General features: G+C 30.3%; 1 protein-coding gene across 1 annotated transcript; it reads left to right on the top strand.

Annotated features, from left to right (window-relative positions):
• Positions 1 to 261: 261 nt before the first annotated feature.
• On the top strand, positions 262 to 12329 carry LOC113517329 (N(G),N(G)-dimethylarginine dimethylaminohydrolase 1). The gene is made up of 6 exons (XM_052896622.1): positions 262 to 447; positions 1449 to 1738; positions 2998 to 3100; positions 4129 to 4226; positions 5059 to 5286; positions 6749 to 12329. Exons 2-6 carry the CDS (start codon positions 1475 to 1477, stop codon positions 6854 to 6856), a joined length of 801 nt encoding a protein of 266 aa, XP_052752582.1. The 5' UTR covers positions 262 to 447; positions 1449 to 1474; the 3' UTR covers positions 6857 to 12329.
• Positions 12330 to 15489: the final 3160 nt, after the last annotated feature.

Raw genomic sequence — 15489 nt, 5'->3', positions numbered from 1 at the left:
AATTTTGAACATTTTCCTTTCATTAAATTTCTAAAAATTAAATTCGTTATTATAGAGATATCGTTACTATATATTTTGATATCTGTATACGAGTCTTATTAGTCTCGATTCGACGGGATTATTATGGTGAAAAAAAGGTCATCATCGCGTATACATATCATATCGTATCGTGATACTCAATAAATAGTTATTTGATAATAAACTAATATATAGATATTGTAACTATGTACTATATGTATTGGTCTTCTACTATGAACAGTCTCCTCTGAAGTCTCAGTGTCTTATTATTGTCAGTTCATTAGGTGTATTAACGGTATATAATGTCATTTTATTTTTCCTTAGATTGCATCTAAATTATTCTAAATTTATCACCTATCAGTGCATGTGAAATACTTTTACAAAATAGACCGGGCTTTGGTTATATGAGTGACAGAGGTGTTTATTGAGGTTTGTATTATACTATATATTAATTTATTATATCTTATTAGATAAATTTTTATTTTCCTTCGATTAAAACTTCGAAAAGAGAATTGTAACTATCTATTTGTTGTTGGTAAGAATACCTGTACTCTAGATAAATCGCAGCTGAATTTAGAAAATACTTTAATACAACTGATGTTTGATATTTGTGTTTTTATATAAGTCGTTAATGTATGGTATTTCGGAGGGTTCAGGGGACGACGTTGTTGATAACGGATCCATTGCTAGCAATATACCCTGTCAGGTCAATTTACGCACGGTCCTTCCTGGAAACCATCGTGATCGATTCTGTGCGAATTATAAGGCTAACTGCTTCGTTTTCATCTTTTATCTGTCACTGGTGCTTCGCCAGCGTATACCGAAACAGCTGGCGTAGTTACCTTTGCAATATCACCTCATAGGGGGGGGGGGGGGAGATTGTTAGTATTGTGAATGGACTATCAGTCCTATTGCTCATCCTCACTTATCACCTCTCACTGGTACCCCACCAGTGTATATCGATAGCGCAGGTGGGGTTATCATTCCATTTACACCCATTTAAAAAAAACCTGTCCCTTTGCCAGCAAAATAGCCTGTCAGGTTGATCTTCACATGGTCCACCCTAGAAACCATCATGCTGTATTCATCATGATGGGCTAACTGACCTACCTTTTTACTCTCACCTCTCATCCTTCACTGGTGCCTAACCAACATATACCATTAGCATAGGCAGAGTTACTATGTCATTTACATCCATTAAAAAATCAACATCTCATAAAAAAGTTGAGGGCATATCTATCATAAAGGATATGTCCTTTAATCTTTAAAATTTCTATCTTATTTTTATATTTTGAATAGTTTGTAATTAACTGTTTCAAATAGCCTAATTACACTACTATAAACACCTCTAAGATAGCTCTCCATTTTGTTGAGTAGATATTATTGCAAGACTAATTTATATATTTTATTTCTACACTTTTGATTTTTAGATAGGAAGAATAATTATTGAAGGATAATGGATTTTAAAATGCATGAATATACTCATGCAATAGTTGGAAAAGTGACACCAGTGTTGAGACTCACAGACAAAGCTAATTTGAATGATGCCCGGCGGCAACATGATTGCTATTCGAGACTCTTGAGAGAATTAAATGTTGAAGTGATAGAAGTGGACATTGGGGGCACTTTTCCAGAGAATGTCTTTCTAGAAGATGTTGCTATAATATGCCATGGTATAGCATTGCTGCCAAAGCCATCTACTACAGCTGATGAGCTAAAAGTAAGTATCACTATTTACTTTTTGTTACAAATATTTGTTACATAGGACAATAGTATTTTTCTTATAATTTTTAATGTTTTTTATTTTAATTGGATAAAATGTATTTTTGCTCTGCGAATTATAGGTATTAATAATATGTTTTCATGAGGATAATTCACTGTTTTTTTTTTGTAACTTCTTGATGAATATTTGTTAAATTGTTTACATGATAATATTTGAAATACTTATATTTCATTCTAGTGCTTAGTAGTTTTCATTATTTATACACAATTTTACAATAAAAACAGTGGATTTAAGTACAAATAGTTTAAATAATATAATGGATATTATATAATGAATTGTTTAATGTGTATTTTTTTTATTATAAATTGGCTGTACGTTCATAATTAAGCTAATATAGTTCCATATTCATCATAGAATGTAAATGGATTACGAACATTACTGGATTACATCACTCCCTTGACCCTAATAAGCACTAAAGCACTAGAGTACCTATTAATTAATTAATTTGACCTAGTGGTATGCCTAGCGAATTGTTATTAATAAGTAAATTGTTATTAATAAGCAAATTTTTATTTTATTTTCCTCACATGATTCTGTATTTATACATATTGACACATATATAATTATTTAATTATATTATAATATTGAATGTGTGATATGGGTGCCATGTGGTTCCGGCATAGAATGAGCTAAACCTTCCTTTCCCATGGGTGTTATAAGAGGCAACTAAGGGAAGTTAATGAATACTTCAAGAGAGAGATGGGCAGGAGCATTCCTCTTAACACATTAACAAAGCCTAATTACTGTTACCAATCCACCTGCCGAGTGTGGTAACTATTGGCAAAATCCCCCCTTATGGAGGCCTGTGTTCAGCAGTGGACAGTTAATGACTGACACAATAACTTCAAATAACAGGAGGAGGCCTTCCTCCTGTTATTTGAAACTTAAAAAGTTTAAGTTTAGCTCAGGAGTATTTCTTATAGTAGTCTATGACGGTTCATGGGATGATGGGTTAATAGGATTAGGGTTAATGTTCAGCAGTGGTATCCCATTGTAGATTGACAATATAGATTGACAACAATAATAGGGGGGATAGTGATGTTAGTAATTAGTCGTTAAAATGGGCCAACTGACCTGTTTTCATTTTCATCTAATATCTCTCATTAGTGCCCCATCAGCGTAATCCATTTTCACTCATTTAAAAATTTCATTTATATATTTCTTAATGCATAGTAGCTATGGTTACTTTGTTATAGACGAAAGCAATAAAGGAAGTCCTGCGAAAAGATCTAGGGCAGACAATAATTGAAATAAGTGATCCAGATGCTAAGATAATGGGGTCTGATGTGTTGTTCACTGGTGAGTTGGATATCAAATATATTTTGTACTTAATATATATATTTCTCAGTTTAACACACTGCCTCAACTACTAATGTAAATGAAATATAGATCTATCTGTTGATCAGCATTCATATAAGTGTATATGCATATATTAATTCTTTGTAGTTTGGCATCTAGGTTTGTATATTTTTAATTACTCTATTCAGTAATATATACTATGTCCCTACATATGTATATTTGAGTTTTTTAAGATTATAGACCTAGACGTAATAATGGACATGCCTATTACCTATCAATTTCATGTATATTAGGCGTAATTGTGTATTATCGCTAGTAATCATACCCATCCTATGAAGTACTGCCTACTCTTTCAATTGCTGTACTAAGGTAATTAGCACTTATTAAGGCCATGGACTATTTGAAATTTTAAGTATCAACTGACCTTGTGTAAGTACCTACTAATAGTGGAAAATTGAAATAAGTTCTTGTTGGAAATATACAGAATGCAGCTTAGCTTTTGGTTTATTTACTGTAATTTTAAATAATAACATTATTTGATTTGTTGAGTAAGGATGAAATATAAAATTCCATTGTTATTATTCCATTTCAATATAATATTATTACTTGTATTCGTTGTATATAATTAGCAATACATTTATATTAAATTATAATTAATAAGAGGTATTTAATTAATATTTAGTGTAGATCTCATAATTAGGAAAACCAATAAAAAAATAACTTCTAGATGGTGTATAAAGATAAAACTTATACCAGATTTTAAATTATACGTTAGGGAATACAATTATGAAAACACCATCCGGTTAGGTTTTGTAGTTTTTGCTTAATGCCGGTGCAAATATTCAGACAGACGAAATTTCTAAGAATTATTGTTTTGGCTTCTAATGTTCTTATTTAGACCCATATATATTTTTTTCTTAAAAATGTCCAATGTACATGATATCGTCTAGTTACATTTAATAAAAAAATAAACAGTTCTCTATTAATTTCATATTGAGGGAGTGAGACATAATTATTATTAATTTAAGGTCGCGAATTCTTCGTTGGCATTTGCGAAACGAGTAATGAAGCTGGAGCAAGTGCAGTTGCAGAAGCTTTTCCTGAATTTCCCTGCACTCCTATCAAGGTATTATTCATATTTCGCTGGTCAGTATATTTGTGATAGTCTGGGTATTTTCTACATATAATATCTATGTCTTACACAGTTGCCCATATGTTAAATTTCAAGTTATTTAGAAGGCTGTGGAAAGAGCTGTGCTCGGAGTTTCTTTGCGCGACAGAATCTGAAATGAGGATATCTGCAGAAGAACCAAAGTGATCGACGTAGCCTGAAGGATGAGCAAGCTGAAGTGATAATGAGGTGGTCACATAATAATTCATCCTCGCATCTTAAAACCATAACAGATACGCACAGAGCGGCTACAGCATGGGGTTCTTCAAAAAAGGCATAGGGTATTGAGTTTTTTCGTAGGTCGGCAATGCGTGCGTGATACTACTAGTGTTATAGGCATCCATAGGCTATGGTAACCCTATTTATCATCAGATGGGCCGTATGATTGTTGGCTGTCATAGTTGTATAAAAAATGCCACTGTTTAATATGACCACTGGTATTTATTTAAATTATTTATATAATGTAAATATGTACTAGGACATGCACCTCGTATTAGGATACCAGAAGGATATGATATCAAAACCAATTTGAAAAAGCTGATTTTCTAAATGTACCCGATCAGGCATTGAACCAGGAATATTCCTAGTAACATACTCTATTTGTGAACAATTTATAAACACTACATTGTGTACTTTTAGTGCGCGCGCCTACTGAATAATATTGTTTAATAAATAGCACAGACTTTATAACTGTGTGCTAGCAAATTTTTTAGTGCCTTATTTGGATTAGAAGATATTTGGACAAAAAGAAGTACTTTTTTGTAAGTTTTCATGAATTTCGTTACAGGTCTCCAAAGGAGCACAGCATTTGAAAAAGTACATAACAGTAGCGGGACCAGATATATTGTGTGTAGGTGCCAGTAAGGAAGCTAAGGAAATGTTAAAGAGAATGGAGAGAGAAGCCACGTTTTCGTATCAAACATTGTCTGTCACGGAAGACGAGGCTGCTAATTGTCTTTATATCAATGGGACTTTAATACATAGGGCTATAGAAGAAATTCCAGAGTCCTTCAAGGTAATTGTCATGCCAAATGATCATTTTTAGGGTTCCATACTAAACACGTACAAAGGAACTCTTATGGTGCGACTGTTTGTCTGTCTGTTCATCCGGTCATATGCCATAGTGTTATGTATCAGCATTGTGTAACTGTGGTTAAATACACAAACTGTAGTTTGTAATTTCACAATAAAAATTCTGTGAAATTATGAAATACAGGTGAATGTAAAAGAAAAAATAAAATGATGTTTCTAACTAGCATTGTTTGGGGGGAAAGGGATTGTTTGTAATGGAGTTTGAGAATCCCATTGCTAGCAATATACCCAACCAGGTCGACCTCCTCGCGGTACCCCATGGAAACTATCATGATTAATTCCTAATGAATTCATCATGATGTGCTATCTGGTCTGTATTCATCCTCATCGATCATTCTTCACTGGTGCCCCGCCAGCGTATCACGTTAGCGCAGGTGGGGTTACTATTCCATTTTCTACTAATAAAAAAAAAAAAAAAAACTAGCACTGTTTTAGAGAAAAAATCAAAAAACTTCCTAAAACAAATTTAGTTATGCAGCCCAGATTTTAATCACAATTACGGTCCAAAATTAGAAATTATTAATTGTAATATCAATAATAATAATCCTTAGATTTCTATTTCGCTTGAGAAGTGCAATAAAGGTAATTTTATGTTATATATATTTATGTACAGAATACAGTGTGTGAGTTCTCGCACCTGGTGGGTTTTATTAACATTAGAAAGATATTGTTCCACTATGTTACTATATACAATTTGCTTGAGTCTTGACAGGACACTATTTGTTTAAAAATAAAATAGTATAATTACAGTCCCTATTTTTCTAATGTGTCATAATATGTAATTAAATAATACAAAATCCCTTTTTGACTATTTATTTTAAGTACTGTTAATGCCATGTTACAGCATTCAAATAATAGTGCTTGTATGCTAGTAGATTGGTAAATGACTGAAGTTTATTACTTTAATATTTTTTTATCATCCAATTCTAAAATTTTAATGACAATTCAATAAGAATTTTTTGGTTATTATTATAATTATTAATTTGCAATAAGAGTAAGTAAGTAAGATTTGAATTTGCCACTATGATTTAATTAAAAAGTATTATTGTTCGGTTTTTGGTTGCTGTTGTTGTGTGGCCCTGTCGTAAGAGGCGATTAAGGGAACTTAATGTACACTATTAAAACATCACCAAAGCCTGCAGTTGCCAACCTGCCTTCCAACCATTGTAACTATTAGCAAACTCCTCTAATGGTAAACTGCCATAAGGAACCATTCTGTTACTTATGATAGTCTATAGGGGAGGCCTATGTTCAGTAGTGGACAGGTAACGGTTGATTTGATGATGATTGTCAGTTTTACTTATTTATAAACAAGTAAAAGCGTAACATTTAAAAAAACAGCGCCCAAGAAATCAATTAAACACATGCTTTCCATTTTATTCCAGGTGTTCTGTGAAAAAATTGATTTTGCTAGAAGATCCATTTGTTTCTCCGAGTTGGCCAATATATCCACTGGCCTCAGTGCGTGCAGCTTGCTCGTCAGGAAATCGTAATTTTTTTTTCAATCAGCGCACTGATTTGTTAAGGGCAAAAGTAAAATGCTAATGTGTTCAAGATTATAAAAACCAATGGTTATTTAATATTGTTATAATAAACGCAAGGGTATATAGCAATGTAAAATGTTATCAGGTGTAGATTGTATTTGTATTGTAATCTGCGAGATTGAGGCTGTGGCAGGCTCGCCTCCTGCCACATGGGATATGAATAAGCTCGGCAGAATGATTTTGCGGTTTATTGCATATTTGAAGATCTGTAATGATAAGTATAAGTTTGTGAAATCGAGAACATGATATTTTAATATATAGAAACGTCATCCGTACATTAATAGGATTATATATGAACATTATAAAAGCATAATTTTCTGTCAGTACATAAACAATACATACTTATTAATTTTATTTGTATACAATAAAATGTGCAATGCCCAATATAAATATTTATAGGCGCAACATTTCGTTAACATTTTAGTAATGACATCTTTTACAGTAACTAAAATGTACCTATTAATTTTATACAATATGTACAAAATTATCTATGATTATAGATGATACTTTTTGATGTTTGTTGGATCAATAATAATAGTCAAAGTATAGGCAATAAACACACATGGAGAAGTAAAACACCATTTTGGTAAACTGGGAATAAGATCCTACTATATGATTCTCAAGTTAAGCGGAACAAGAAACTGTTATATAAATAAATTTTTTATAGAGACTCGGCTGTCTCGATTGGACCGAATCCATGTAGTTTAACGGCAAACACCAATATTTGTGGCTTTTTAAGTATTCTATTAAATATTCGTGATTGTTAACACCATTAAGAATGAGATTGTGTTATGATCGCTTCGCGTAGTTGACAAATGAATGTCGGTGTCGCATATCCATTAAAAAATGTTGCCAAATTACACTTTTGGTGTTTGCATTTTGGAAAAAGTTATTTTGCAAATGTCAGTATTTTTCTCTTTAAATAATACATTGCATATCGTTGTAGCATGCATTTAATTATATAGTTATCATAGACGTACTCGTAGGTAAGCCTTTAAAGTAGCTTTATTTCAAATTTCACAAAATTAGGACAGATTTTAATTTGTTCAGTCGTATTCTGTTTCAATTTTAGTATGCGATATATTTACAATATAATGAAATGCAGTGAGCGAAATCATTACAGTATGACTGAAATTGTTTTTATTTCGTATTCCTCATAATAGTTATTATTCAAAAATAGGTTAGTTTTAAAGATAAAATGTTAAAATTATTTTATGTAAATGTTGATAACATTTATAGCACTTAAATTTTCATGCATGCTTGCTGAGCGCACGTTTTTAATATATTGTTGTTCAAACCATTAATTTTCAGATCTTTGTCTTTGTGGTGTCATAGTTCTTAATATATGGATCGATATCAGTTTTATAATTCCATTTAAATATTATGAGATCATATGTTGGGGGTTTTACAATTTTGAATAGTGTATAAGTACATAGGAGGATAAAATAATTCGTATTTGCAATACATATTATCCAACATGGTTATCCCAGTTTGAAGAGTGGCCAGAAAAGTAAAGTCAAACGTAGACCATTCTGTGCATTCTCTTCAAATTCATAATTTTAGAATACTGTTACAAATGTCAAATAAAAGCATTTTATACTCCTTTGTGATATATTTTCGCTTTCAATGTAACCAATAAAGTTGGTCTCAATGCGGAGCAGGGTGTGACTATATTATGTCGTTAACTATATTTTTGAACATGTCGAAATAAAAATCCTCGACTGCATTATTTTAAATTCCAATGGTGTGTGATAAACAACGCACATCGCCGCCATGTGTTATTCTTTTCAAGCGTTACCCTAGTAATCTTCATCGTGTTTGGTTTTACACCTCATAATGTGATACCCCGCCCCACTCTTCTTTCTCAGTGACATTTTACGGGCCTATTAATGAAGTGATTTGTATTTCAAGTCTTCCCTATCGTTTATTATCACGATACAAGCACGGATTATACATTTATTATCATGATATAAGCATGGACTATAGTTTAAGTATAATAATGTGCAAATTTTGCATGCATCACGCATGCATTTGAACCAGTCTATCTCAAATATATACCTCTCTTTCCATTCCCTAAGTTTGAAGACTGAAATAGTAGAAATAGTAATGGCACAATTTTATTACCTAATATAACTTATTACTTAATATTACTATTCATCTTATTAGTTTATCTAGTCTTTTTCAACCGTTTTGACAGAATTATTAGCATTTTTAAATGTAACATTTTTCTAATGGCTTTTTTAAAAAATGGCATATCATACAGCGCCACCTAGTTACAAATTAAACAGAGTTTGTACTATGGGTACTAGACTGGATAGAGTAATTTTGCATTTTTCTTATTTACCAATAATTAGATTTAAATGACTTCATGCATGTGTATGTACCTTTTTGAATTTTGAGCATTCCTTTTAGTATGTAGTTTCCAAATATCATTCTTTTGCATTTATTTCTAAAAAAGTTCTTTCATTATATACATAGAATTAAGTGTATTACGACCATGTTTTATAGATACTAAAATAATAATCTAGTAAATCTCAAATAATTTGAAATGAATTAATATACCTTTGGAATAATTATGTTATTTCCTATTTAGAAACAATGTTTCATTACAAAATTAAAGATTTGTTGATTATTATTGAAACATATAAATATAAACGCTAAATTATTATAATATACTGTTAAAATACGAACAGTTGTGACAAAAATAATATATTTGAAATTATTTATAATAAATGTTGGATAACGATGTCCCCCCCACTAAGACGTTAGTCTCTTTCTCATATTGTGATTTACTATTATACTTTACTCCTTTATTAGTTAGTACTTTTAATTTATTAAATTATGATGCACAAAACAAGGAACTAAGTTCTCTATAAGTATTATATTCTGTAGTTTGAATAGTATTTAAATCAGGTAAAGAAGATAATGAGGTTTTTTTTGTAGCGCCATTCTCTAATCTTCTAAAATTAAATTTACAATTTGCTATCACTGTAAAATATAAGGACTAATATATTCGAAATTCCTAATGGATTTTGGTCAAAATTATTATAAATTTAGTTCGTAAAGGGCCATACAATAATACTTTTGTAAAACTATTAAATTAAAATTTTGGTTTAAGAGACAGGTCGTGAGAAATGGCACCACAGAATCGACCCCGTAGTTAATAACAATATATATTGTGTAATAATTTATAATAGATTATTTATTACTCTATATACATAATTATTTATTAGAACTATTATTAATATTTTGTGAAGTAATACGTGTATACGTGGTAGTATTTGTATATCTTATAAATGTACTTGATATGAATAAGAATCCAGTATATTTTCTCAAATGTCTATAGGAGCAATAGCAATATTTAAAACTAAAAATGTATTCTTTACATATTGTAGATTAAAACTAAAATTATGTATCAGAATGTAACGTGTCGTCGCTAGTGATTAAAATGTGTCACATTGATACTTAAAAAACTGAGGGGAATTTTGTATGATGTTATAGCTTGAACATTTAATAGTTTTTTTTTTTTTTATATTTGTTATTGAAAATAGACATTTGAAGTGATAAATTTTAATTTAATAAAAATATTCTTAAATGATTTGTTATTTATAATTTTTTTTTCTTTTACGTTATTTTAATGTTAGTATTTAAAATTACGAATATATGAGCTGTAAATACCAGTTTAATCTAATTTCATTCAGCATGTTATATAGAGTAAGCAGCACCCAATTTTTTTTTCGTTATATCAACGCACAATTCAATTTTGAACTAGAAGATAATTAATTAACGTACATTCATATTTCTCATTTAACGTCGGTATACAGTAAAAAAGCGAAAGTACAGAAGATTGTGTGCTGTCGAAATCGCGAGATTTTATTTCGATGTTGATAAAAAAATTAAGTACTCGCACTGAACATTAAGATACTACACTACAGGTAATAATGTGATGGTTTTTTTTTAAATCAAAATATAAGTTGATTTTTAATTTTGTCTGCTACATTTGATAATTTATTGACGTTGCGCAATTCATATCCGATTACAGGGATATGCTATTTTACATGTATATCGAATTTTATTAAGTACATATAATATATTTGCAGGATTCCAAGAACTAATAATTTTCCAGTTAATAACTATTGCATTTTTTATTACCTAATTTTTATCATGCTTCTTATAATACAGCGTAATTATATCAGTGATTTGGTTGCAATATTATATTTATATAAATCATGAACCGTTTTTATTGATAATTATCTGGGGAATGCCATATTGTATGGACCGCTATATATACCTTTTATGTATAAAAATTAAAAGCTTTAAGCCTACTTTAACTATTAGTATTTTGTCACCTTATCAAATTTAAAAATTTTGCAAAAGAAAACTAATACAATAGTTAAAATAGGTTTATAAAACATTTTACTTTTTGTTTATAAGGTAATCGAATTTTAAATTATAAATTTATTTTTTATAAGCAGTAGCTTAATAATTATGTCACATAATAATTACTCCTCTTCATTATGTAATTTTATATTAATTATTTAATGAAATTAATTAAAGAACGAAAATGATCTGACCGTCTAGTTTCTTATATTTGTATTTTAAATATTATATTCAAAGTATTTGGCACTAATTGCTTATGAAGCTAACGTGTTTTACACATATGAATTTATGCACATTTTATCTTTTAATAGCATTCCCTTACTAATAGTATTATTAATTGTATAATTTTAAATATGCTATCATCTAGAGGAATATTTGAGAGTGTTCATACCGGTACATGAAAATGCAACTTATTTTATGATTAATAATTTAGTTCGCAATTAGATCGCTTTTTAAATAATCAGAAATATTGATAATTGTTCAATTGTTTCTTAAAATAGGCTAATGATTTTGACATTGCCAAGCTTCGGTAAGCTTCGGTATGAATCCTTTTAAAGTGATTTGTTATATTTCATGTTATTTTTCTGAGGTCTTTAATAAAGGTGTGATGACTAGTACTTTAATAATTAAGATGTTGTTTATATGATTTCAAACCGATTATATTTAATTAAGATTTAATTGAATCTAAAGGAAAAAATGGATATTGTAATCCTACTGAAAAGCTTTTTGCTATCAGCGTTAGTTAGTCTATAATACTGTAGATGGCGCCTGTCTGGTCGTTACATTATAAAGGAGATTAAAAACTTTGTTAACTAGTAGTTAGTACTTAGAGTAACGTATCTAACTCATTCAGAACGGATCGTCATTTACATTTTGTCTTAAAACAGTTTGAATGAAAGTATTTCACGATTTCTATAAGACCTCAGAATTAGAATCTCGTGTATCTACTTATATTAAGGATGGAATCTCATTTTACTCGATGTATCTTTACCCCTAAAACGTATATTTATGGTAGTAAAAATAAATGATCGTATAAATACAATATTTAGTTTTAATAAATACATATACCCCTTACTGATTTTGAAATAGGGAACAATATATTCTAATACTGTAGAGAATATTTATTATTTCTATATACATATATTTGTGGTGTAATGAAAGCATTACTTTCTCCCTCTTTCAACTTTGATGAATTGATAATAAATGCCTAGGAATTTGGTCTACGTTGTGGAAGTATTATAGCAAGCAAGCAAAGAATATCTGTGCTAATGGTACGATGGCGATTATGTCAGATCATTTATCCCATTGTGGCGAACTCGTCAAGAATTCATAAAAAAAATAGTTTCTATTAGAGCAATGTTTTTCGAGGGACGTATGGACATCGATCTGACAGGACATATCGCTAACATTACAGATTAAGTCCCTCTTGTATCTAATATGCTAGTGTCTATATAGGGTTTTATTTTTAAATAGTAATGCCATCCTATTTTCATCCATGCAATATTGCCTGTTTCTGAACATACAATCGAATCTAATCGTGTACTATAGATACACGACTACATTCAATTCGAACGACAGGATTAGATTTTTCGGTAGAAGTGAGTACCGGTAGGCGTACAAAGGTGCATAATAGGTATTAAAGTAAGAGAATTCCAAAATCTAATTCTATTCTAAATCTAATTGTTGACAGACAAAACATATCCTAAATTAACGGATCTACAATAGAAGTTACATATACGAGTAAGGCCTAGTTTTCATTAGAAAAAATATTTGCGTCCTATTTTATGTTCTAATATTTAGTCCATACGCTTTACCCAGCATATGACCTATCCCATTTTTGGGTCGCTGCGTCCTTGATGGAAAGTACGCTATTTCTAGTTTGTTGCAACTACTTATGACATGTATTTATTTTCGAAAGATAAAGTGATGAATTTTCTAACTTAACCGTCTCTCTAGCCTTTTGATCAAAATTGAACTAAGGAAAAAGTACAAATAAATTTTTAATCGACTTCAAAAAAAAGGAGGTTACCAATTCGGTTGATTATTTTTTTTGTAAATTTTTTACTTTTTGTTAATTTTTTTGTAGATAAATTGATTTTGAACTGACAGAGTTATGAAATTCTGTCAGTTCGAAATCAATTTGGAAAATTCTTTTTTATCTAAAATTAATTTATTTTTATTTCTTTTTACTTACACATAAATCCCATAAAAAAATATTAAAATTGGTTCATTAGTTTTTAAAATAACTAATTTTATCACAACTAAATTCGTTTTTTTTTTGTGGCACGCAATCTCTAATTATTTATGACAACTAAGTTCATAATCTGTTTTGTTTATTAGTAACCAGCGTCCATATGATTCCCTTTGGGACACATTTGGGGTCGATGCTCCATTTAGTGATTGATCATTTAATACTGCCTTTGACTGTACGATGTCGCCCTCGAGAATCTTCCACAATAATATTTTAAATTATCCTTGATTGTTCATTAATTCTTCTAAATATTGTACCTTATATTTTTTTCTAGCCTGCATGTTTTTCGGATTACCCATATATAGTTCACATTAGTTCTTATTTGGATTTGAAATTTCTAACTTGTCCTTTTCCATGCTTCTGAATGCAATCGGTCAAATGACAAAGAAAAAGAAAATAATGGTCTTTTTTTATTAATTCAGATACCAGATCAATGTTGTATATATCATTATATGGCTATTGCAGCTTGTTTCTTCAGGCTATTGGCAAATATTTATCTATCAAAGTTCATTTCATTATTGGGTTTGCTTGAATCTATACAATGCTGCTGCACTGTATGAATTTAATTAAACCTGTAGATATTCCTATACCTGTACCTGTATATATAGGTAATAGTACTGTTTCATAGCCTATAGTTCTTGTTAATTTGCTGTGTAGTCCCGGTACAGAGTAGGCCATTCCTTGTTAAGTATCAAGAGGCGACAAAAGGAACTATGGTTGACGGATAGTCGGCAGCGTTCCTCTTACAATATCATCAAAGGCTAACCACGGTTATAAACACGCCTGTCAAGCATCCTAACTACTGGCAAAACTTCCCTTTATGGGGGAGACCTATGTTTAGCAGTGGGTGGTTAATTGCTGATATGATGATGGTGATGATGATGAATCCTTGCTAATCCTAACATTATAAGTATGAAAGTGACTTTATAGTGCTTTAATGGATTAATCTGATTGTTGATCACCATGAAATTTAGTATATATGTAATATATGGGATAGAGAAGGATATAGGCTACTTTTTATCTCGGTTATTCAGTAAACATATCCCGTTCACGCGGCCATAGTCCCGGGTAAAAGCTAGTAATAATATACAGTATATTGTTAAGTACCTGCATAGTGTACCTATACTTAATTCGGTAATATATCATATTCTAGAACACACTGCATGTATATATCTATTGTATGATTTTTAATATAGACTAAGAATTATTATATATATTTAAATATATAAAAAGTCCTATACTCTTGACATTGGTCTTTCTCCATAAAAGAAGGCTATAGTACTTAACTGTATATATATATATATATACAGTTAAGTACTATATATATATATATTATATATATATATATATATATATATATATATATATATATATATATATATATATATATATATATATATATATATACTACACAGTATTTCCATCCTTTCCCGTGGGTGTCGTAAGAGGTGATTAATAGAAAATGGTCTAGCGATGGGCAGCAGCATCTGTCTTTAAATATCACCAATGAGAAATAGCAGTTTCTTACTTGATTGCCAAGCGAGGCAACTACTCGCAAAAGCCTCCCAATAGTGAACTGCTGTAAGGAACGGCCCTGTTTCTTATAGCAGTTATATAGTCTATAGGGAGGCCTATGTTCAGCAGTGGATAGGTAACGTCTGATATGATGATGATGTACTATAGTATACATGTCTATGGTACTGTTTATATCTATACTCGTAGTTGACGATCAAAACTTACCGTCAGGTGAGTCGTCAGCTGGTTTCTTATTCAAAGATACATAAAAAAATATAACTACGCCTTTATTACGAATTTTTCTTCTCTTACACTTGTGTATAGTATTTTATACATTACAAATATATTTTACAAAAAACCTCAACTTTTCGGTGTGTTCGTCGATTGTAAAAATCCAATCATTCATCTACGAAGAGAACATTTTTTATACATTCGA

Source organism: Galleria mellonella, unplaced genomic scaffold (genome assembly GCF_026898425.1).
Source record: "Galleria mellonella isolate WM207_F2 unplaced genomic scaffold, CSIRO_AGI_GalMel_v1 utg33, whole genome shotgun sequence".
NCBI classification, from domain to species: domain Eukaryota; kingdom Metazoa; phylum Arthropoda; class Insecta; order Lepidoptera; family Pyralidae; genus Galleria; species Galleria mellonella.
The sequence above is the reverse complement of the archived record's forward strand: the minus strand, read 5'-3'. Positions and strand labels throughout refer to the sequence as shown.

Excerpts from the sequence above, each read along its gene's own strand:
- LOC113517329 (XM_052896622.1), top strand. The coding sequence starts at position 1,475 with ATGGATTTTAAAATGCATGAATATACTCATGCAATAGTTGGAAAAGTG. Across the intron at positions 3,101-4,128 it reads GTCTGATGTGTTGTTCACTG|GTCGCGAATTCTTCGTTGGC; the intron begins GTGAGTTGGATA and ends TATTAATTTAAG. Across the intron at positions 4,227-5,058 it reads TTCCCTGCACTCCTATCAAG|GTCTCCAAAGGAGCACAGCA; the intron begins GTATTATTCATA and ends ATTTCGTTACAG.